This window comes from Cyprinus carpio, chromosome B5 (genome assembly GCF_018340385.1).
Source record: "Cyprinus carpio isolate SPL01 chromosome B5, ASM1834038v1, whole genome shotgun sequence".
Taxonomy (NCBI): Eukaryota; Metazoa; Chordata; class Actinopteri; order Cypriniformes; family Cyprinidae; genus Cyprinus; species Cyprinus carpio.
Window position 1 is genome coordinate 9257075 of NC_056601.1, and position 24393 is coordinate 9281467.

Genomic DNA, 24393 nt, shown 5'->3' on the forward strand with positions numbered 1-24393 from the left:
TGTACAAAGAACATACAGTAACTAACTGGGACTGGACCAGCGATAATGTCTATGGTTTTAATATAAAACATTAGTTTAGTTTTTATAAATGGATGCTTTAATTTTCTTTTAACCTAATCATGTTGACATATATCAGTGTCTTTACAAACTGCATAAATATGATTATTTACTGTATTCGCTTATATAATTAAATTCATAAAGTTCAATGGAATTATGTTTAAAATAGATCAATTTGCTATAAGTTGTAGTTTTGATTTTGGCATTTATTTGATACATTTCAAAATCAAAGTTCATACTGTTGAGCCCATTTCATAAACTACTTGATGGACTTGATGGTTTATCATGAAGATTACTTCAGTAATAACAAATCGTAAACAATTGTGAGTGAATAAACAAAAATTACAAGAAAAGAAAGCTGCTGAATTTGAAGGTTTATTCATTTTTACTGTTTCAGAGATGTACATGGTATGTTAAGTTTTTCACTCAGCTGCCTCTTTGCCCTTGAAAAAAAGAGAGTGAACAAATACATGATTAGTATAAAAGGTAGTTAAGTTTGAAAAAATATGTATCAGAAAAAGAAATTACCTTTCCAGCATCACGGCTCTTGGCTCTGAGCTTGTTGACCTGAGACTCAGCAATGTCTGCACGCTCCTCAGCCTCCTCCAGCTCATGCTGCACCTTCCTCAACTTGGAAAGGTGAGTATTGGCTTGTTCCTCCTGCAAATCCACACACAATTATATCAGCAGCAGAAGATCTCAAATGTGTAGGTGTTTCTAGTTCTTTAATGAGGTACTCACAGCTTCTTCAGACTGCCTCTTGTAAGCCTTGACCTTCAGCTGAAGCTTGTCAACCAGATCCTGCAGTCTGTTGAGGTTCTTCTTATCCTCCTCAGTCTGCAATCAATGATTGCACATAATCAATGTACATCAGAATAAAACATAATCAGATTAATGTGACATGAACTTTTTTTGTGTGTACCTGGTAGGTGAGCTCCTTGACTCTCCTCTCATATTTGCGGACACCTTTAACAGCATCAGCTCCACGTCTCTGCTCTGCCTCAACTTCAGCCTCAAGCTCACGGACCAATGTTTAGATATGTTTAGACACTGGAAAATGTTCACATCAAGACTATAATCATCAGGATAAAGGAAAACATCAGAATAAAGGCAATCTTACTCTGGACTCCAGTTTCTGGAGTTGTTTCTTTCCTCCCTTCATGGCCAGATTCTCAGCCTCATCCAGACGGTGCTGCAGGTCCTTCACTGTCACCTCCAGATTCTTCTTCATCCTCTCAAGGTGAGCACTGGTGTCCTGCTCCTTCTTGAGTTCTTCTGCCATCATTGCAGCCTTGCAATAATGTAGATATATATATTAAATATACATTTTTAAGTACACAAGTGTTTTGTGAATCATTAGGCAGCTACTGCTTCTCACATCAGTGATGGCCTTCTTGGCCTTCTCTTCTGCATTCCTGGCTTCCTGTACAGTGTCGTCAACTTCACTCTGGATCTGAACAAGGTCAGCCTCAAGCTTCTTCTTGGTGTTCAGGAGACTTGTGTTCTGCAACATGTAAAGCAACAGTATGAACATTTTAAACAATGCTCTCAATTTCCTATATTTATGTGTAAAAAACAATATGCCATTACCTGAGAGTGCAGCAGCCCAACACGCTCACTGGCGTCCACCAGCTCTTGTTCAGCCACTTTGCGGCCTCTCTCTGTCTGCTCCAGAGCAGCTCTCAGCTCCTCAATCTCAGCTTGCATCAGAGTGTTTCTGCGCTCCACCATTGCCACCTGCTCCTTCATGTCTTCCTGTCCTCTCAGAGCATCGTCAAGGTGCAGCTGGGCATCCTGAACATAACAATTACAGTAAGCTTTTGATATGCTTTCTGTTTGCCTTTTCTTAACATAGCTTTGCTTATACAAACATTAATGAATTGTAAACCAAAGAGAAGTCACATACCTTAAGTTGTCCCTGAACGTTCCTGAGCTGTTTCTGGGCCTCAGAAGCCTGGCGATTGGCGTGGCTCAGCTGAATCTCCATCTCATTGAGGTCTCCCTCCATCTTCTTCTTGATTCTCAGGGCATCATTCCTGCTCCTGACCTCAGAATCCAGAGTGCTCTGCATGGATTCAGTAACTCTCTGGCTATTCCTCTTGATCTGCTCCATCTCCTCATCTTTCTCTGCAAGCTTCCTGTCAATCTCACCCTTGATCTGGTTAAGCTCAAGCTGGACACGAAGAATCTTGGACTCCTCATGCTCCAGGGTGCCCTATGAAAAATAAAAACAAAACTTAAATTTTAGAATCAAAATATGCATTAATTACACAGTATAATGGTTCTAGCCAGAATTACAGAATAAACTCCAGATACTCACTTCAGCCTCCTCCAGGGCGGTCTGAATCTCTGCCTTTTCAGTCTCCACTGCCTTCTTGGCCTTTTCCAGCTCATGGATGCTCTTACCAGTCTCACCCAACTGCTCTGTCAGATCTGAAATCTCCTCTGTAGAAAGGAAAAATATAATCTGTATCATTATTCACATTCATGAATCATATATATTTACCTTTTAATGTTTCAATCTTACGCTGCAGATTCTTGTTCTCTCTCTTGAGGGTCTCCAGCTGATCCAGACTCTCTTCATAGGAGTTCTTCATCTTGAACAGCTCAGTGCTGAGTGAACGAGCCTCTTTCTGGGCACCTTCCAGCTCTGCCTGACCTTCCTCATATTTCTGCTTCCATTCTGCCAGGACCTTTAATGAAGACATATTAAGATCAGGTTTGTTTATCTTATAGCATGTCGAAATAACGACTACACAAATGTTTTGAAAAGAATACCTTATTACAGACTGACTTTTTTTTTTTTTACCTTGTCAAAGTTCCTCTGCTTCTTGTCAAGGTTGGCAGCCAAAGAATTGGCTCTCTCCACATCAATCATGAGGTCCTCCACCTCACCCTGGAGTTCTCTGTTTGGTCTTCTCCATGAGAGGCACATTTGGAGTTCACAGCCTCAATTTGTTCTTCTGCCTCCTGCAGACGCTGAGCCAGCTTCTTCCTGTAATGCATTTGTAAACAACAGTTTTAACATGAAAGACTTTTCCATATGGACACATAGTAGCTCTTGTGATGTACATACTTGGACCTCTTCAAGCTCCTCAGTGCGCTGGATGGCATCAGTTTCATATGTTGGTTCTCCACTGTGCAACTTCACTGGTTGGCCTTTGACATTCCCCGCTGCAGCTCAGCCTTTGCCTCCTGCTCTTCTTCCTCAAACTGCTCACGGAGCAGGTCGCAGTCATGACGGGCTGATTGCACAGCATGGGCCAGTGCATTCTTAGCCTAGAGACAAAGCCACATAATATTAGCTTTGGTTTGCCTAGTAAGTGGAAATTATGTGTTTGTGTTGATGCCATTACCTTAACCTCCTCTTCAATCTGCCTCTTAAGCTCCTCAATTTGCTGAGTGAAAGCTTGTTTGCCTCTGGTGAGCTGAGAAACCAGACCCTCTTTCTCTTCCAGCTGACGGCCAAACTCACCTTTAGAGATTTACATTTACAAAAATATTGGTAAATTATATGGACGGTGGAGAAAATGCTATATATCTACGTTAATGAATGGAAGAAGCAATGTTTTTCTATAGTGTAGTGTGTTTTTTTTTAGTTGGATAAACTACGTGGACTACTTGCACTCATTTTGGTGCACTGTTGTCAGTCTAGTTTCTGTTTGACTGTATTACACTAAACTACAACATGCTTAAAATCTTCTAAGAAGAGTTGCATATCCAACATTATCTCTTTAAAGTGTACTGCTCCTGGTAAATAAAATGTTTTCCACTATATGTTTTTATATTTAAATAATATATACTTTTGGTAGTGAAGGAAAACAATTTTTATGTAATTTTGAGATTTTGTTTCCATTGTTACCATTTTCAGTTTGAAGTCTTGCTCTTTGAGCACTGAGGTCGTTTATCTGGCGAAGGTCTCTCATCATTCTTGGGACTTAATTTCACTTAGTTTGGTCCTCAAGGGTACGCACATCTTCTCAAGATTGGCCTGTAAACCATGAAATCAGTTTTGTTTTCTTAAAAATCTTAACCATGATTTGATACATTTCCTTGAAAAGATTTAAGAACCCATTGTCGAACCTTTTGCTTTGGCAACAGCCCTCCATGTTGCTGGAGAGATCATCAATCTCCATTTTGTATTCACTCTTCTCTTTCTCAAGCTTCTGCTTGACACGCTGGAGGTTGTCGATTTGCTCTCCCAGCTCGGCCACACTGTCTGCCTGCTTCTTACGGAGGGCAGCAGCAGTAGCTTCATGCTGGAGGGTGGACTCTTCAAGATCACGACGCAGCTTCTGGAATTCAGCTTCACGCTTCTTATTCATCTCGATCTGAGCAGCAGTGGCTCCTCCAGCTTCCTCAAGCCTCTCACTGATCTCCTCAAGTTCCCTGGAGAGATCAGCTCTCTGCTTCTCAACCTTGGCACGAGCCGCACGCTCAGCTTCAATCTCTTCCTCCAGTTCCTCAATACGAGCCTACAGTGGCATTATTAAAACCTTATTAGTCTTTATTTTAACATTGCCTTTAACAGCAAAAAATTAAAGAAAATAAATAATAATAATAATAAAACGAAAAAAAAAACAAACAAATTAAATAAAAAAAAATCAAGAAATACCTGAAGCTCCTTGATCTTCTTCTGGAGTTGAGCACCCAGAGATTGTTCATCTTCAATCTTGCTGAGCAGCTGACTTGTTTCAAAGTCTTTTCTGTGTGTAAAAGTGGAACAATGAATGGTTTGAAATAAATAACCATTATTTTTGTAAGAGTTTACAAAAACTTCCTACTTCTTCAGCTTCTCATCAGATTGTTGCTTGTCATTCTCAAGGTCCATGATGGATTCTTGCGCTAATTTCAGGTCTCCTTCAAGCTTTCTCTTTGCTCTCTCAAGATCCATGCGGAGCTTCTTCTCTTGTTCAAGGGAACCTTCCAGCTAAGCAATTTGAAGTTGGTATTGTGTTAATTAAGTGCATTAATTATTAGCACCATTATTATTTGATTCATTTTAACATGTGATAAGTTATACACTTCATGTATTTAATGCATTTAATGTCTTTAATATTTAGTCACTACTTCTACTGATGGTATGTAAAATACAAAATTATATATTCAAAGTATAACCTAATAATGACGACTTACATCATCAACTTGCTGCTCAAGCTTTGGTCTTGGATTTGGGTCAGGTGTGTGACTTTGTCCTCCTCTGCCTGCAGATCATCCAGGTCTGCTGATGTGCCTCTTGGAGGGCTTTCTCTCCTTCGTAAGTTTTGGCAATGCTCTCATCCCTGAGCTGCCATTTCCTCAGTCAGGTTCTTGACCTGTTTTTTGTTCCAAATGAGCTCATTTTATATTCCATATCACCCATATAAAATTTATTAATCTAATCTTAGACCAACAAAATCTCCAACCTTGTTTTCTGTGGAATGTTTCTCTCCTTTTCCCACTTTAGCCAAGGTGAGCTCCAGTCATCAATGTCTTTCTTCAGCTCAGAGCACTCATCCTCCAGCTTCCTCTTCTTGGCTGTCAGTTCAGCATTGATTTCTTCCTCATCTTCCAGTCTCTCAGTTGTCTCTTTGAGTTTAGCTTCAAGCTGGATTTTGCTCTTGATCAGACCCTCACACCTCTCCTCAGCATCTGACAGGTTCTCAGATTCCTGTTAGGAAAATAGATGGCTATTTCTTTGGAAAGCACTTTGTTCCATTTTAATGGAGATAAAATTCAGTTAATTTAATGAAGTAAACTCACAGATGCTACTTGCAGCTGCAGATCATTTTTCTCCTGTAGCAGTGCCACCATCTTCTCTTCAAGCTCCTTCTTTTTGGCTTCAGCCTTGGCAAGATCTTCTTTGCATTTTACAAAGTCCTCTTTCATGGTTGCCAGCTCCTTCTCAGTCTCAGCACTCTTCAGCAGAGGCTTAATCTTGTAGTAAACCTTCATCCATGGCCAGTGTTTGACGTTCATGAATGAGCGGACGTTGTATTGGATGGTGTAAATTGCATCCCTGATTACATCATTTAGATAATTAGTAATTGGTAAATGCACATTTTTTTATACTTGTCAACACAATAATTCCTCTTACATGTAGCATGTAGTGTAAGTATGTAATTTAAGTGTAAGTATATGTTTGAAGATGGTTTATGTTAACTGTAATAGGTAAATATAAGAATCATTCATGAAAATTCCTCACCTCCTCCGTCATCTCACAATACAATTTTTCTCCTTATTCATCTTGTGGGGTAATCACGGCATCAACATTTCCATATGAATACAAGGTTCTCCTCTGAAATAGGTTAAAAGGTAAGAATCCACGGCAGAAATTCCTCAGCCTCTCGCGTCATTGTGACCAGCAGCAGCCAGTTTTCAGAGCATCACGCATCTCCTCAAGAGTACCCAGAAGACCAGCTTTGAAGAACACCTGAATTATAATAAATCATGACAGTTATTTAAACAGAATAATCTCATACAATAAATCATGATCATTAAATGTTTTAAATGCTGTACAGTAGAATATTAACCTTTGTGTGTCCAAATCTGTACTGGTCGTGATACAACATCGATGGATCCCAGGAGTTTCTCAGAAGCTTTCTTGTTGTCAATAAACTGTCCCTCTGGGATTACACTGGCATTCAGCACCTTGTATCTGTTGAAGGTCAATCACCAATGCTTCATATCCTCTAATTAAGAGCCTCATACAGTAAATGGTGTTTTCATGTGGTCCCTGTTACCTCTGCTTGAAGTCACCATAGAGGATTCTGCTGGGGAAGCCCTTTCTGCAGATTCTGATGCCTTCCAGCACACCGTTACATCTCAGCTGGTGGATAACCAGGTGGTTCTCCATGAGACCTATAAAGGACAGTGTTTAGATTATGAGCTTGGTAAATTAATGAAAGCCATTAAATACTGTATTAATGGACAGAATATCTGTAATCCCTTCATTACTTTACCTGGAATCTTGGACTCATTGGGAATCAGACAGCGCACAAAGTGAGGGTGAGTGCTCCTCAAGTTGGTCATGAGCTTGCCCAAGTTCTCCTGTTTAATCATGAAAAGTTACAGCTCTTTCTTAGTCACATGTCTGACTTGTTGATATATAATTTTCTCTGACTTAAAGAGTCAAGCAAGCTGATGTACAGTCTCTGCTTTCAGTTGCATCATTATTCAGATTTGGGTCTCAAACAAAGACATACTCTAAACTGTGAAGACACAGTCTGCATGGAACCACCCTTCTTCTTGCCCTCCCTTCTTTCCACCACCAGTCTCTATTGAGATAAAGATACAAATGAACACATAGAAATGCAAAAACAAGAAAGAAAGAGCAAAACTGAATCAAAGGTTCGTTAAATTAATGTCCATAACTGTATTAGTAAAAATCTTTTTTCCTCCTTACCCTCAACAACAGGTGGGTAGAGAGTAGCCAGCAGTTTGACAGAAGACTTCTGGTAAAGCTGCACAACAGACTCGTTCAGTGGATCCTTGTTCTTGCTCCAACCAGCCAGAAATGTTGTAGGTCCACAGTTCCAGCGTAGTGGTCCCAGGGAGAAGTGAGGCCCTCAGCCTTGCCTTTGGCAGGCTTTGGTTTCTGGAAAGCATTGCACTTCACTGCAAGATTGTGCAGATGCTGATCATACAGCTTGTTCTTGAAGGGAAGTGTCTGTAGCCTTTGGGAACATGGGGCCATCCTTCTTCAATGGATGGAGAAGATAACCCCATGGGCTGTTTATAAAAGAACTGTTCTTGTTGTTATTACTAAAACTTGATCATTTTTGAGTCACTGGAAAATGGAAACTGATAATTTCATAAAATGCAGTAAACCAATTAAAACCTTCTCAAAATGTAGCTCAATGCAGCAGACCAAGGTCCATGCCAAAGTCAATGAACCCTCCCAAACAAGTGCCTCCTTCTTGCTGTACTCCGTTCTTGTGTCCAGCACAAACATTGCGCGTGGTTGAAAAAACTGTTGCAGTTTCTCATTATTTAGTGAAGTTGATGCACAGCAACCTCCCATGCTGCTTGAACCTGGAGACCAGAAAAGAAACAGGATCATTTTATTAGCGGTATCGGCTGAATGTGACTCTCTAATTTCCATACGCAAGAGAGATAAACTTAAAATTACTTACACCAAGATCTCAAAGCCAGCAATATCCATCCAGCACACCATGAGAAGAATTTCTTTGCTGTATTTTTTTGTGTCCAACATCTGGTTGATACGAATGAACCATCCACAAGAACACCGCTCAATATATAGAATTTTGCGCACAGGCACTCAACAGAGTTGTACACCTTTAAGAATAAAGAGTGAATTTTTATTAACCAAAAAATCTTTTTGATTTTGCTATATTCAGTTTTCAGTACTGGACACAAAGTACATTTGGTGGAGATAAATGTTCCCCGACATATATTATGTAAAATTAGTTTATCTAGAGTTTTATCTTTAACCCTACAACTCCAGTTTGATCAGGGTTTGAATTAAACTCTGGGCCGGGTGAAACCCTGCAATAGCGCCTGGATGTTGATTATATATCATATAAACAAGTGTATTATGCCAGAGCACTAAGCACCTTTTCAGTATGTTTATTTTTCCCCATTACAATGGTCGTGAAAATGTCTTTAGTTTAATATAGCATCTTTACCTTACCACAATCCCACACACTTCTGATGAATGTCCGCAGTACTGTTATATACAAAGCACAATGTTATACATTAAAGCCATGCCAAGCCATTCATTAAAAAATATACAAATATTAACTATAATTGAATTACAAATAGTTGATAATTATTAATATATTGGATGCCATAATTTTTTTTTTTAAATGTGTACATCGTGAAAATTAAGTTTTCTCTCACCACAAGTAAGCTGAGCTGGACTTCTGAACGCAACAGTCTCCAGTCCTGCCCCGGCTCTTTATACTGTACTTGTTCTGCAAGCAATGCAGGAGTTAAATTTGGCTAATGCCAAATATGGCTAAAATTTGTTAAGAAATTGATCAGATGGACCATTTGGTGCTACTTGGTAATAGCAAAAATACAAACAACTTCAGAATAAACGGATTAAAAGAATTTAACCTCAGAACTTAATACATAATGCAAAATAATATAATCAGTGAAACTTTTTTAATTAAACCAGCAAAAAGACTAATGATTATCTTTAACATAACACTTATGTGTCTACCTGAAAAAGCGGCAACACTTAATTTGTAGTTTGTAATTCTTTTTCATGTATCTTAGTGTGTATTGCTTGAAAAGACTTGTCCACATAAAATAAGATTCCCTGTAGTATAAAAGAAATTTTAAAATGCTAGTCATATAGACCAAACAATGAGTTATAGCAGACAATTAAATAGATTTTTATAAGTTGCAAATATTGGGTATTTGAATCAATGGTTAAAATGTTTTAATTATTTGCTATGCTTATTATTATTATTAAACTCTTATTGACATTAACAAATCAGTGTGACAGGATTTATATATTTATCAAATATTCAGTATATTCTGGTGACTTCTTATTCAGTGTGCTATAATCTGAATAACAGATCATTTGCATTTGCTATTTGCTCATGTATGTATTTATTTCACATTTTATTGCTGTGCTTGATGAGTTTACATTCCACGGACAGGCACACTTGTGGATCAGATTTCTTGGTGAGCCTTATATGTAAAAAAATAAAAATAACTTGTGTGACTGCAATATTAGAGCTGTGACTGTTCTAAAATTGGCTCCAGTAAAATGGCATGGCTGAATTTTTTATGTTTTTAGTTTAAATTAAAAATAATTAAATATATATAACTTACATGACTGTCAGATGAAGATGTCAAACAATGAACAAGACTGATAAAAATCTTGCTCTTTTCCTGACAGTGAAGTGCTGTCTTTGATTTGAAACATACAAATCATCTGAGTCAAAAATTATTTGGGGTAGTGACATTGCAGACCTTAGCTGTACTTGTGGACTTGATCCTGCTACTAATTTAGGCCTATTTGGCTTGTGCGTGCTTATTTATATGATTAACCAAAACATTATTGTGTTTATTACACTAACCCCATTTCAATAAACTCATTAGTCTTCATACATTGCCATTTTATATTCCAAATTTTTATTCTGCTCCATCAAATAGGAGTATCTGATACTGTGACCTTAGATATTTCATTGGATCAGTTTGCCATAGACTGGTGCATGTCACCAGGCAATTAAATTTTTTTTCAGACTATAAGAATAGTAGGATGCATCACTGACAGAGTGTATGAGGATATGATGTTCGTGTAATCATTAACAAAATCACCTTCATCTTCGTCATCTTCATCATCATTTTCATCTTTATTGCCGGGAAACAGTAATTTGAACTCCATTCACATATACTATTCCAGAGTCCCTGCAGGTCTTAAATACTTAAATTCAGTTATAGCAAATGCAAGGCCATAACAAGTCTTAAACGTATTAAATGTAAGAAAAATCTTAATTATCATTTTAAGAGATCTAAATTTGGGGAAACACAGGAATTGTAACATGGCTTACAGATTATTAGTTCTATGTTCCATGTATTTCTAAAGCACTTTTAATAATGGCCCAGGGACGACCAAAGTGCTGTACAATAATTACAATACAAATAAACAGAAAAAGAAACACAAAATCACTATCCAATTAGAGACAATAAAACGAGATAAAATAACATGTTAAAAGCTGAGACAAACAAATAAGTTTTGAGACTAGATTTAAACTCAGATAAAGTGGAAGCCATTTTAATTTGGGTCGTGAGATTATTCCACAGAGTGGGACCAGACACTTCAAAGGCTCTATTGACCCCTTGTTTTCAAGCGGGTTCTGGGAATCTTAAGGAGGAATTTGTTTCCCAATCTAAGTCCTCGCTTAGGAGTGTAAGGGTGGAGTAAATCCGTCAGATAAAATAGTGCTAGATTATTTGAGGATTATAGACAAGTATAAGATTTTCTATTGATTCTAACTACAGCAGCCAATGTAGATCTCAGTTAGGGGGCAATAATCCCTTAAGGAATCTGCTGCATTTTGTACTTGTAAATGAGAAGGAGTCTTTCGAAGCACCATAATATAGTTCAATAAGGCTGTGATGAATGGAAAGTTCAAAATGTGATGAATTAAATAATGTGAGTTACTGAAGCATAAGTGAGCCCTGGATTATGACAATGTTAAATTTATGGTGTTTATATCATGCTTGCCTTTTGAAAAAATTTGCTGTTTTGACATTGAAATGGGCCATTCTTGGTTTTGCATAAGCAGCAATGTTTTTCAACATTTCAAACAAATCAAAACAAATCAAATTTGACAAATTAATATCCTTAGAATGAATAATACCAAAAAAAGACATAATCATGTATAATCATACATATTAATATAAATGTAATCACGAATTTTGACTTAGGCTATAACGTATTTTTTTCACATTCAATTTATAATGTTACTTTATGTTGCCCTACCCCACCCATTCAGTATTCATTTTATTTGTGCAGGCCTTTAAATTTATTTGTAAAGGTCTTTAAAAACCCTGCAGGTACAGTACCATGTATTCATACATGAATATGTACTATGCATTATTTTAACAATCATATTTTATTCTTACAGCTAATACACATACTTTCTCATATAGTCTCTGACAAAAGGCATTACCATCCTTAAATTTAGATATTTCGTGACATTACAAAAGTGCATTTAGAAATATGGGTGTATGCATTAGGATAGGTAGTGTATTAAGAAGTAGGCAGATATCATTTGTTTGTTTCTTCATAATTACAATGCTCAGAATTAATTGTAGCAATAAAAATACAATTCTGCCATGTGTGCTGATTAATATTGTGGTGTAATTAAACTAAAATCTTTCTGTAAAGATGAAAACAAAAAGAAGAACTGTACAAAGAACATAACTAACTGGGACTGGACCATCGATAATGTCTATGGTTTTTATTTAAAAAATTAGTTTAGCTTTTGTAAATGAATGCTTGAATTTTTCTTTTAAGCTAATCTTGTTGACATATATCAGTGTCTTTACAAACTGCATGTATATGATTATATACTGTATTCGCTTATATAATTAAATTCATAAAGTTCAATGGAATTATGTTTAAAATAGATCAATTAGCTAGAATTTTAGTTTTAATTTTGACATTTATTTGACACATTTCAAAATCAAAGTTCATACTATTGAGCCCATTTAATAAACTACTTGATGGACTTGATGGTTTATCATGAAGCTTACTTCAGTAATAACAAATCATAAACTCCCATAAGTAAATAAATGAATCAACAAAGATAACAAGAAATGAAAGCTGCTGAATTTGAAGGTTTATTCATTTTTACTCTTTCAGAGATGTACATGGTATGTTTTTCACTCAGCTGCCTCTTTGCCCTTGAAAAAAAGAGAATGAGCAAATACATGATTAGTATAAAAGAGAAAACATGATGTAGGAAAGTTTAAAAAAATTATGTAACAGAAAAAGAAATTACCTTTCCAGCATCACGGCTCTTGGCTCTGAGCTTGTTGACCTGAGACTCAGCAATGTCTGCACGCTCCTCAGTCTCCTCCAGCTCATGCTGCACCTTCCTCAACTTGGAAAGGTGAGTATTGGCTTGTTCCTCCTGCAAATCCACACACAATTATATCAGCAGCAGAAGATCTCAAATGTGTAGAAGGTGTTTCCAGTTCTTTAATGAGGTACTCACAGCTTCTTCAGACTGCCTCTTGTAAGCCTTGACCTTCAGCTGAAGCTTGTCAACCAGATCCTGCAGTCTGTTGAGGTTCTTCTTATCCTCCTCAGTCTGCAATCAATGATTGCACATAATCAATGTACATCAGAATAAAACATAATCAGATTAATGTGACATGAACTTTTTTTGTGTGTACCTGGTAGGTGAGCTCCTTGACTCTCCTCTCATATTTGCGGACACCTTTAACAGCATCAGCTCCACGTCTCTGCTCTGCCTCAACTTCAGCCTCAAGCTCACGGACCAATGTTTAGATATGTTTAGACACTGGATAATGTTCACTTCAAGACTATAAACATCAGAATAAAGGAGAACATCAGAATAAAGGCAATCTTACTCTGGACTCCAGTTTCTGGAGTTGTTTCTTTCCTCCCTTCATGGCCAGATTCTCAGCCTCATCCAGACGGTGCTGCAGGTCCTTCACTGTCACCTCCAGATTCTTCTTCATCCTCTCAAGGTGAGCACTGGTGTCCTGCTCCTTCTTGAGTTCTTCTGCCATCATTGCAGCCTTTTGCAATAATATAGATATATATTAAATATACATTTTTAAGTACACAAGTGTTTTGTGAATCATTAGGCAGCTACTGCTTCTCACATCAGTGATGGCCTTCTTGGCCTTCTCTTCTGCATTCCTGGCTTCCTGTACAGTGTCGTCAACTTCACTCTGGATCTGAACAAGGTCAGCCTCAAGCTTCTTCTTGGTGTTCAGGAGACTTGTGTTCTGAAACATGGAAAGAAACAGTATGAACATTTTAAATGAGGATCTCAGTTTCCTTAATTTCTTTGTAAAAAAACAGTATGCTGTTACCTGAGAGTGCAGCAGCCCAACACGCTCACTGGCGTCCACCAGCTCTTGTTCAGCCACTTTGCGGCCTCTCTCTGTCTGCTCCAGAGCAGATCTCAGCTCCTCAATCTCAGCTTGCATCAGAGTGTTTCTGCGCTCCACCATTGCCACCTGCTCCTTCATGTCTTCCTGTCCTCTCAGAGCATCGTCAAGGTGCAGCTGGGCATCCTGAACATAACAATTACAGTATACTTTTGATGTGCTTTCTGTTTGCCTTGACTTAACATATCTTTGATTATACAAACATTAATGAACCCATAAACCAAAGAGATGTCACAAACCTTGAGTTGTCCCTGAACGTTCCTGAGCTGTTTCTGGGCCTCAGAAGCCTGGCGATTGGCGTGGCTCAGCTGAATCTCCATCTCATTGAGGTCTCCCTCCATCTTCTTCTTGATTCTCAGGGCATCATTCCTGCTCCTGACCTCAGAATCCAGAGTGCTCTGCATGGATTCAATGACTCTCTGGCTGTTCCTCTTGATCTGCTCCATCTCCTCATCTTTCTCTGCAAGCTTCCTGTCAATCTCACCCTTGACCTGGTTAAGCTCAAGCTGGACACGAAGAATCTTGGACTCCTCATGCTCCAGGGTGCCCTGTGAAAAATAAAAACAATATTTAAAATTTTTGAATAAAAATATGCATTAATAACACAGTATAATGGTTTTAGCCAGAATTACAGAATAAACTCCAGATACTCACTTCAGCCTCCTCCAGGGCGGTCTGAATCTCTGCCTTTTCAGTCTCCACTGCCTTCTTGGCCTTTTCCAGCTCATGGATGCTCTTACCAGTCTCACCCAACTGCTCTGTCAGATCTGAAATCTCCTCTGTAGAAAGGAAAAATATCAACTGTGTCATTATTCACATTCATTAATCTTATATATTAACTTTTTAATGTTTCAATCTTACGCTGCAGATTCTTGTTCTCTCTCTTGAGGGTCTCCAGCTGATCCAGACTCTCCTCATAGGAGTTCTTCATCTTGAACAGCTCAGTGCTGAGTGAACGAGCCTCTTTCTGGGCACCTTTCAGCTCTGCCTGACCTTCCTCATATTTCTGCTTCCATTCTGCCAGGACCTTTAATGGAGACATATTAAGATCAGGTTTGTTTATCTTATAGCATGCTGAAATAACGGCCACACAACTGTTTTGAAAAGAATATCTTATTACAGTATGACTTTTTTTTTTACCTTGTCAAAGTTCCTCTGCTTCTTGTCAAGGTTGGCAGCCAAGGAATTGGCTCTCTCCACATCAATCATGAGATCCTCCACCTCACCCTGGAGTCTCTGTTTGGTCTTCTCCAGAGATGCACATTTGGAGTTTACAGCCTCAATTTGTTCTTCTGCCTCTTGCAGACGCTGAGCCAGCTTCTTCCTGTAATGCATTTGTAAACACCAGTTTTAACATGAAAGACTTTTCCATATGAACACATAGTAGATCTTGTGATGTTCATACTTGGACTCTTCAAGCTCCTCAGTGCGCTGGATGGCGTCAGTTTCATATTTGGTTCTCCACTGTGCAACTTCACTGTTGGCCTTTGACATTCCCCGCTGCAGCTCAGCCTTTGCCTCCTGCTCTTCCTCAAACTGCTCACGGAGCAGGTCACAGTCATGACGGGCTGATTGTACAGCATGGGCCAGTGCATTCTTAGCCTAGGAGACAAAGCCACATAATATTAGCTTTGTTGCCTAGTAAGTGGAAATGATGTGTTTGTGTTGATGCCATTACCTTAACCTCCTCTTCAATCTGCCTCTTAAGCTCCTCAATTTGCTGAGTGATAGCTTGTTTGCCTCTGGTGAGCTGAGAAACCAGACCCTCTTTCTCTTCCAGCTGACGGCCAAACTCACCTTTAGAGATTTACATTTACAAAAATATTGGTAAGATATAAGGATGGTGGAGAAAATGGTATATATCTACATTAATGAATGGAAGAAGCAATGTTTTTCTATAGCGTAGTGGCAGTTCTCTACAGTGGATAAACTACTTGGACTACTTGCACTCATTTTGGTGCACTGTTGTCAGTCTAGTTTCTGTTTGACTGTATTACACTAAACCACGACATGCTTAAAATCCTATAAGAAGAGTTGTATATCCAACATTATCTCTTTAAAGTGTACTGCTCCTGGTAAATAAAATGTTTTCCACTATATGTTTTTATATTTAAATAATATATACTTATATTTATTTATTTTTATTAGTGTGGAATATAATTTTTTTTCATGTAATTTTGAGATTTTGTTTCCATTGTCATTTTCAGTTTGAAGTCTTGCTCTTTGAGCACTGAGGTCGTTTATCTGGCGAAGGTTCTCATCATTCTTGGACTTAATTTCACTTAGTTGGTCCTCAAGGGTACGGCACATCTTCTCAAGATTGGCCTGTAAACCATGAAATCATTTGTTTCTTAAAAATCTTAACCATATTTGATACATTTCCTTGAAAAGATTTAAGAACCCATTGTCGAACCTTTGCTTTGGCAACAACCTCCATGTTGCTGGAGAGATCATCAATCTCCATTTTGTATTCACTCTTCTCTTTCTCAAGCTTCTGCTTGACACGCTGGAGGTTGTCGATTTGCTCTCCCAGCTCGGCCACACTGTCTGCCTGCTTCTTACGGAGGGCAGCAGCCGTAGCTTCATGCTGGAGGGTGGACTCTTCAAGATCACGACGCAGCTTCTGGAATTCAGCTTCACGCTTCTTATTCATCTCGATCTGAGCAGCAGTGGCTCCTCCAGCTTCCTCAAGCCTCTCACTGATCTCCTCAAGTTCCCTGGAGAGATCAGCTCTCTGCTTCTCAACCTTGGCACGAGCCGCACGCTCAGCCTCAATCTCTTCCTCCAGTTCCTCAATACGAGCCTACAGTGGCATTATTAAAACCTTATTAGTGTTTTTTTTAACATTGGCTTTATTAGCAAACTTGGCAGATAATAAATAATAATAATAATAAAACGAAAAAAAAAACAAACAAATTAAATAAAAAAAAATCATGAAATACCTGAAGCTCCTTGATCTTCTTCTGGAGTTGAGCACCCAGAGATTGTTCATCTTCAATCTTGCTGAGCAGCTGGCTTGTTTCAAAGTCTTTTCTGTGTGTAAAAGGGGAACAATGAATGATTTGAAATAAATAACCATTATTTTTGTAAGAGTTTACAAAAACTTCCTACTTCTTCAGCTTCTCATCCGATTGTTGCTTGTCATTCTCAAGGTCCATGATGGATTCTTGGGCTAATTTCAGGTCTCCTTCAAGCTTTCTCTTTGCTCTCTCAAGATCCATGCGGAGCTTCTTCTCTTGTTCAAGGGAACCTTCCAGCTAAGCAATTTGAAGTTAGTATTGTGTTAATTAAGTGCATTAATTATTCCAGCTAAGCAATTTGAAGTTAGTATTGTGTTAATTAAGTGCATTAATTTGTATTTTATGAGTTTTTTGTGTTTTTTATTTAGTCACTACTTCTACTCATGGTATGAAAAATACAAAATTATATATTCAAAGTATAACCTAATAATGACGACTCACATCATCAACTTGCTGCTCAAGCTTTGTCTTGGATTTGGTCAGTGTGTTGACTTTGTCCTCCTCTGCTTGCAGATCATCCAGGGTCTGCTGATGTGCCTCTTGGAGGGCTTTCTTCTCCTTTGTAAGTTTGGCAATGCTCTCATCCTGAGCTGCCATTTCCTCAGTCAAGTTCTTGACCTGTTTTTTGTTCCAAATGAGCTCATTTTATATTCCATATCACCATATAAAATTATTAATCTAATCTTAGACCAACAAAATCTCCAACCTTGTTTTCTGTGGCATGTTTCTCCTTTTCCACTTTAGCCAAGGTGAGCTCCAGGTCATCAATGTCTTTCTTCAGCTCAGAGCACTCATCCTCCAGCTTCCTCTTCTTGGCTGTCAGTTCAGCATTGATTTCTTCCTCATCTTCCAGTCTCTCAGTTGTCTCTTTGAGTTTAGCTTCAAGCTGGATTTTGCTCTTGATCAGACCCTCACACCTCTCCTCAGCATCTGACAGGTTCTCAGATTCCTGTTAGGAAAATAGATTGCTATTTCTTTGGAAAGCACTTTGTTCCATTTTAATGGAGATAAAATTCAGTTAATTTAATGAAGTAAACTCACAGATGCTACTTGCAGCTGTAGATCATTTTTCTCCTGCAGCAGTGCCACCATCTTCTCTTCAAGCTCCTTCTTTTTGGCTTCAGCCTTGGCAAGATCTTCTTTGCATTTTACAAAGTCCTCTTTCATGGTTGCCAGCTCCTTCTCAGTCTCAGCACTCTTCAGCAGAGGCTTAATCTTGTAGTAAACCTTCATCCATGGCCAGTGTTTGACGTTCATGAATGAGCGGACGTTGTATTGGATGGTGTAAATTGCATCCCTGATTACATCATTTAGATAATTAGTAATTGGTAAATGTTTTACATTATTGAATGAGCGGACGTTGTATTGGATGGTGTTACATGTAAGCAAAAAGGTACTTTTGTATATGTTTAGTTTTCAGAAAAAAATGTCACAACACAATTCGTAAAAAATATGTAATGAATTGGGGTACATGTTTGAATTCTGTATTTACACAAAATAGTAAATAAAAAACCTGGTTGTTGTAAATATAAGTATTTTTCAAGATACTTTTTTTGCCATAGAGAGGAACATTTTTTTAATTAAGAATGTAGGTTGATAAAAGGTTCCTTTCATGAAATCCTTTCACCTCCTCTCCGTCATCTTCACAAACTCTCTCCTCATCAGGTAACCACGGCAGACAGCCTGAGTCATTGTGACCAGAGCAGCCAGTTTCTCATCACGCATCTCCTCAAGAGTACCCAGAAGACCAGCTTTGAAGAACACCTGAATATATAATAAATAATAAGACAGTGATTTAAACAGAATAATCTCATACAATAAATCATGATAATTAAATGTTTTAAATGCTGTAAAGTAGAATATGAACCTTTGTGTGTCCAAATCTGTACTGGTCGTGATCAACATCGATGGATCCCAGGAGTTTCTCAGAAGCTTTCTTGTTGTCAATAAACTGTCCCTCTGGGATTACACTGGCATTCAGCACCTTGTATCTGTTGAAGGTCAATCATAATGCTTCATATCCTCTAATTAAGAGCCTCATACAGTAAATGGTGTTTTCATGTGGTCCCTGTTACCTCTGCTTGAAGTCACCATAGAGGATTCTGCTGGGGAAGCCCTTTCTGCAGATTCTGATGCCCTCCAGCACACCGTTACATCTCAGCTGGTGGATAACCAGGTGGTTCTCCATGAGACCTATAAAGGACAGTTTAGATTATGAGCTTGGTCAATAATAATAAAAGCCATTAAATACTGTATTAATGACAGAATATCTGTAATCCCTTTATTACTTTACCTGGAATCTTGGACTCATTGGGAATCAGACAGCGCACAAAGTGAGGGTGAGTGCTCCTCAAGTTGGTCATGAGCTTGCCCAAGTTCTCCTGTTTAATCATGAAAAGTTACAGCTTTCTTAGTCACATTGTCTGACTTGTTGATATATAATTTCTCTGACTTAAGAGTCAAGCAAGCTGATGTACAGTCTCTGCTTTCAGTTGCATCATTATTCAGATTTGGTCTCAAACAAAGACATACTCTAAACTGTGAAGACACAGTCTGCATGGAACCACCCTTCTTCTTGCCTCCCTTCTTTCCACCACCAGTCTCTATTGAGATAAAGATACAAATGAACACATAGAAATGCAAAAACAAGAAAGAAAGAGCAAAACTGAATCAAAGGTTCGTTAAATTAATGTCCATAACTGTATTAGTAAAACTTTTTTCCTCCTTACCCTCAACAACAGGTGGGTAGAGAGTAGCCAGCAGTTTGACAGAAGACTTCTGGTAAAGCTGCACAACAGACTCGTTCAGTGGATCCTTGTTCTTGTCCAACCAGCCAGAAATGTTGTAGTCCACAGTTCCAGCGTAGTGGACCAGGGAGAAGTGGGCCTCAGCCTTGCCTTTGGCAGGCTTTGGTTTCTGGAAAGCATTGCACTTGCCAAGATGCTGATCATACAGCTTGTTCTTGAAGGAAGTGTCTGTAGCCTTGGGGAACAGGCACTCCTCTTCAAGGATGGAGAAGATACCCATGGGCTGTTTATAAAAGAATGTTGTTTATTACTAAAACTTGATAATTTTGAGAATGGAAAATGGAAACTGATACATTCATAAACCTGTAAAAACCTTCTCAATGAGCTCAATGCAGGCAGCCAAGTCCATGCCAAAGTCAATGAACTCCCAAACAATGCCCTCCTTCTTGTACTCCTCTTGTTCCAGCACAAACATGTGGTGGTTGAAAAACTGTTGCAGTTTCTCATTAGTGAAGTTGATGCACAGCTGCTCCATGCTGTTGAACTGGAGAAAGAAACAGGATCATTTATTAGCGGCTGAATGTGACTCTAATTTCCATAAAGAGAGATAAACTTAAAATATTCTTACATCAAAGATCTCAAAGCCAGCAATATCCAGCACACCAATGAAGAAATTTCTTTGCTGTTTTGTGTCCAACATCTGGTTGATACGAATGACCATCCACAAGAACATCCTCTCATAGATAGATTTGCACAAGGCACTAACAGAGTTGTACACCTGTAAGAATAGAGTGAATTTTTATTAAAATCTTTTTGATTTGCTATATTCAGTTTTCAGGCTGGACACAAAGGACATGGTGGAGATATGTTCCGACATATATTACTATACACACCTGTGGCACAGTTTGGCCTTTGGTCACAAACTCATTTCCAACTTTTACTCTGGGGTAGCACAAAGCCTTCAGCATATCAGCAGAGTTCAAACCCAGAAGGTAGGAGATTTTGTCAGCCTCTGCAATTAAAATTTTGAAAAAACAAAACAAAAAAAAATTAATTATTATTTACATTCTTTTTCTTAATGAAAATAGAAACATGGATCTCTCAATCCAAGCACAGCATGCGATCACACACATTGGTATTTAGTCTCACCCTCTGTGCCATCAGGCTCAGCCTGCTCCTCACGCTGCTTCTGCTTGAACTTCATGTTACCATGATGAAGCACAGCTCCAGTGAACTTGTAGATGCCCATCTTCTCCTCAGCAGTGAAGCCCAGAATGTCGATAGCAGTCTGGAAATTTCAGGAAAGAAAGACCTCTATGATTAGCCATATTTACAATGAGTTTGTTATTTAAAACAGCTTTGACTCACATCAGTAGCAACCAGCTCCTCTTTATCATCAATGCTTGCCACTGTGATCTGACCCTGACTGCACATGGGGAAGTCATAAGGGTTGGTGGTGATGAGCGTCATTTCTGTAAAATACACAGAGTATTTATTTAATAGAATTTTACAATATTATCTGTACAATATAGTAAAAATTAAATAAATATATGCATCTACCGATCAGCTCAGGCTTATGGTTGGTCATCATCTGGTAGAAGATGTGGTAGCCTCTCTCGTCTGGAAGCTGGAATGTCACTCTAGACTTCTCCAGCAGATCTGTTGAGAGAATGTACTTGAGTCACAATCATCTGAAGCGTGACAGACAAATGTGCAGGATGGATAAATTAAATCATGTCCACCTACATGTCTCAATATCAGCACTAGCCAGTTTTCCTGATGTGCCGAAATGAATTCTGATGAATTTACCCTGTTTAAATAAAATTTATATTTGAGTTACTGTACTGTATTACTAAAAGAACAACAAAAAACTCAACAAAGCTAAGCTTAATATTTCTAAATTATGTTTGAATATAAAAATAGCTTGACTTACAAAACGTGAGGAGTTGTCATTTCTCACAGTCTTGGCATTACCATAAGCCTCAAGCAGAGGGTTGGCTGCAATGATCTGATCCTCAAGAGAGCCCTGTTTGATGTTTGAAGGGGTTTCAGTTATTTCCTCTTGTATGTGTAATCACTGTTTGCAGACATTTTTTAATTTCACATACTGTATCATATATTGTGTGAGACTAGAGTAATTCAGTATTCATCTTTAATATCTTTCACCACCGGTTTCACAGACAATGCTTAAGCCTAGTCCCAGACTAAAGTGTAAATCTGTGCTGCTTTTACTGAATGAAACTTGCACTTACTGATCTTGAAATATATCAATGCCTTTGTTTTGTCTCAAGACGCACACAGGTAATGTTTTTTCTATGGCATGTTAATAAAAATTACTTAAATGTCCTAACTGAACTACCCTAATCCTAGTCTAAGCCCTGTCTGTGAAATTGGGCATCAGAGTAATATATTTATCATAGTTTTGTATCTCATACCTGCATTTTGCTGGAGCTCTCTTTCTTCTTGTCACCATGTACTGCAACTGTGGCAAAGTACTGGATGACACGTTTGGTGTTCACAGTCTTTCCAGCACCAGATTCTCCACTGGTTTATGAGAAAAGAAATGATGATAAGAAATGTAGAAATGCCACAAGACCAAAATATAACTGTTCTCAACATCTCTAACAGTAGGCTAGATACATACGTAATCAGGACAGACTGGTTCTCTCTGTCTGCAAATGAAAAGGTAACAATGTTTCAGCGATTGTTTTATTAAAAATATATATGAATGTGAATTTGACATACTAAAATCAACTTATAAATAATTCAGATCACATGAATCAGATCTTACCAGTCAGCATGGCCTGATAGGCATTGTCAGAGACAGAGAAGATGTGGGGTGGAGCCTCCATACGCTTCTTGCCTCTGTAGGCAGCCACCACTTCTGCATCATACACTGGGAGCCACTTGTAGGGGTTCACAGTAGCGCAAAACAGCCCAGAGTAGGTCTGAAATGAGCAGAGAAGTGGTCAGATTGCAACAAAACTGACAAAATGAACTTAAATGCTGTTTTACTTTGCTCCAGGACTTACGTAGATCATCCATGCGGCATAACGCTCTTTGAGGTTATACAGCACAGAGGGTTCATTGAGATGGGTCATCATGGCCATGTCCTCAATCTTGTCAAACTTGGGAGGATTCATTGGGTGGACGTCATCCTCCTTTGCAACTCTCTCCTATAAATTTGATCCATTAAATTATAACAATCAGAGAAATATATAAGATTAAATAAGTAAAAGTTTTTGTGGAATGTTGAAATTTCACCTCTTTAGTGTCATTCACAATGACAGTGACTTTGCCACCGTCTCTGCTCTTGATCGTTCCCTTGACGTACAGCTCTTTATCATCAACCACATAGCAGGCAGCTTTGGCATCAAACGGTTTGTTCTGAGCCTCGATTCTCTCCTTCTCAGGCTTACGGAGGTAAATGGCAGCCTTGCCATAAATGGCCATCTCCGCGTCCGTACTCATGGTTGCAGCTCACTTCAAGAATATAAAGCTTGTCACAGAAATTCTGTATGAGATCAGTAATTTTCTACTTTATGTAAAATTAATTTATGTAGAGTTTTAACTCCAACCCTAATCGAAGACACATGAAAGTCACATGAAATTTACAGCAACTCCAGTTTGATCAGGGTTTGAATTAAACTCTGGGCCAGATTTAAGGAAACCCTGCAGTAACGCCTGGATGTTGATTATATATCATAAAACAAGTGTATTATGCCAGAGCACTAATGCACTTTTCAGTCTGTTTATTTTTCCCCATAAAATGTCTTAAGTTTAATATAGCATCTTTACCTTACCACAATCCCACACACTTCTGATGAATGTCCGCAGTACTGTAATATACAAAGTACAATGTTATACATTAAAGCCATGCTTTTTCATAAAAAAATATACAAATATTATCTATAATTGAATTACAAATAGTTGATAATTATTAATATATAAGATGGCATACATTTTTTTTTTTAACTTTGTACATCGTGAAAATGAAATGAAAGTTTTCTCTCACCACAAGTAAGCTGAGCTGGACTTCTGAACGCAACAGTCTCCAGTCCTGCCCCGGCTCTTTATACTGTACTTGTTCTGCAAGCAATGCAGGAGTTAAATTTGGCTAATGCCAAATATGGCTAAAATTTGTTAAGAAATTGATCAGATGTATCATTTGGTGCTATCCATACTTGGTAATAACAAAAAAAACAAGAATAACGGATATTAAAAGAATTGGTGCTATCCATACTTGGTAATAACAAAAATAGAAACAACTTCAGAATAACTTGATTAAAAGAATTTAACTAGACTAAAAAATATCTTTAACATAACACTTATGTGTCTACCTTTCTTTTTCATGTATCTTAGTGTGTATTGCTTGACAAGACTTGTCCACATAAAATAAGATTCCTTATAGTATAAAATAAATTTTAAAATGCTAGTCATATAGACCAAACAATGAGTTATAGCAGACAATTAAATAGATTTTTAGAATTTGCAAATATTAGGTATTTGAATCGATGGTTAATTTTTTTTTATTATCTGCTATGCTTTTATTGACATTAACAAATCAGTGTGGCAGGATTTATATATTTATCAAATATTCAGTGTATATTCTGGTGACTTCTTTAATAATGTTTTTCTATAATCTGAATAACGGATCATTTGCATTTGCTATTTGCTCATGTATATATTTATTTCACATTTTATTGCTGTGCTTGATGAGTTTACATTCCACGGACAGGCACGCTCATGGATCAGATTTCTTGGTTGGCCTTATATTTAAAAAAAAAAAAAACCTGTGTGACTGCAATATTAGAACTGTGACTGTTCTAAAATTGGCTCCAGTAAAATGGCATGGTTGTCTTTTTTATGTTTTTAGTTTAAATTAAAAATAATTAAATATATATAACTTACATGACTGTCAGATGAAGATGTCAAACAATGAACAAGACTGATAAAAT

The 24393-nt window shown here is 38.0% G+C and overlaps 1 protein-coding gene and 1 pseudogene across 1 annotated transcript; both read right to left on the bottom strand.

Annotated features, from left to right (window-relative positions):
* Positions 1 to 419: 419 nt before the first annotated feature.
* On the bottom strand, positions 420 to 7644 carry LOC109107185 (annotated as a pseudogene).
* Positions 7645 to 12350: 4706 nt separating this feature from the next.
* On the bottom strand, positions 12351 to 23554 carry LOC109107178 (myosin heavy chain, fast skeletal muscle-like). Its single transcript, XM_042724157.1, has 41 exons — positions 23451 to 23554; positions 23234 to 23274; positions 22700 to 22918; positions 22468 to 22611; positions 22227 to 22383; positions 22080 to 22107; positions 21871 to 21979; positions 21369 to 21461; positions 21182 to 21245; positions 20996 to 21094; positions 20804 to 20907; positions 20585 to 20723; positions 20329 to 20447; positions 20064 to 20213; positions 19809 to 19979; positions 19418 to 19718; positions 19221 to 19291; positions 18982 to 19069; positions 18764 to 18881; positions 18556 to 18679; positions 18316 to 18452; positions 17730 to 17985; positions 17395 to 17637; positions 17130 to 17306; positions 16780 to 16925; positions 16611 to 16701; positions 16082 to 16471; positions 15868 to 15993; positions 15347 to 15466; positions 15074 to 15270; positions 14809 to 14992; positions 14530 to 14695; positions 14323 to 14447; positions 13908 to 14216; positions 13591 to 13794; positions 13378 to 13503; positions 13120 to 13290; positions 12922 to 13026; positions 12741 to 12836; positions 12525 to 12656; positions 12351 to 12426 (listed from the first exon to the last, which is right to left on the bottom strand). Exons 3-41 carry the CDS (start codon positions 22904 to 22906, stop codon positions 12406 to 12408), a joined length of 5808 nt encoding a protein of 1935 aa, XP_042580091.1. The 5' UTR covers positions 22907 to 22918; positions 23234 to 23274; positions 23451 to 23554; the 3' UTR covers positions 12351 to 12405.
* Between the last annotated feature and the right edge of the window lie 839 nt (positions 23555 to 24393).

Coding starts and splice junctions, on each gene's coding strand:
- LOC109107178 (XM_042724157.1), bottom strand. CDS start 22,906: ATGAGTACGGACGCGGAGATGGCCATTTATGGCAAGGCTGCCATTTAC. Junction 19,070..19,220: donor CTGTGTCTTCACAGTTTAGA/GTATGTCTTTGT, acceptor ATGATTAAACAG/GAGAACTTGGGCAAGCTCAT. Junction 14,448..14,529: donor AGAGAACAAGAATCTGCAGC/GTAAGATTGAAA, acceptor TCCTTTCTACAG/AGGAGATTTCAGATCTGACA.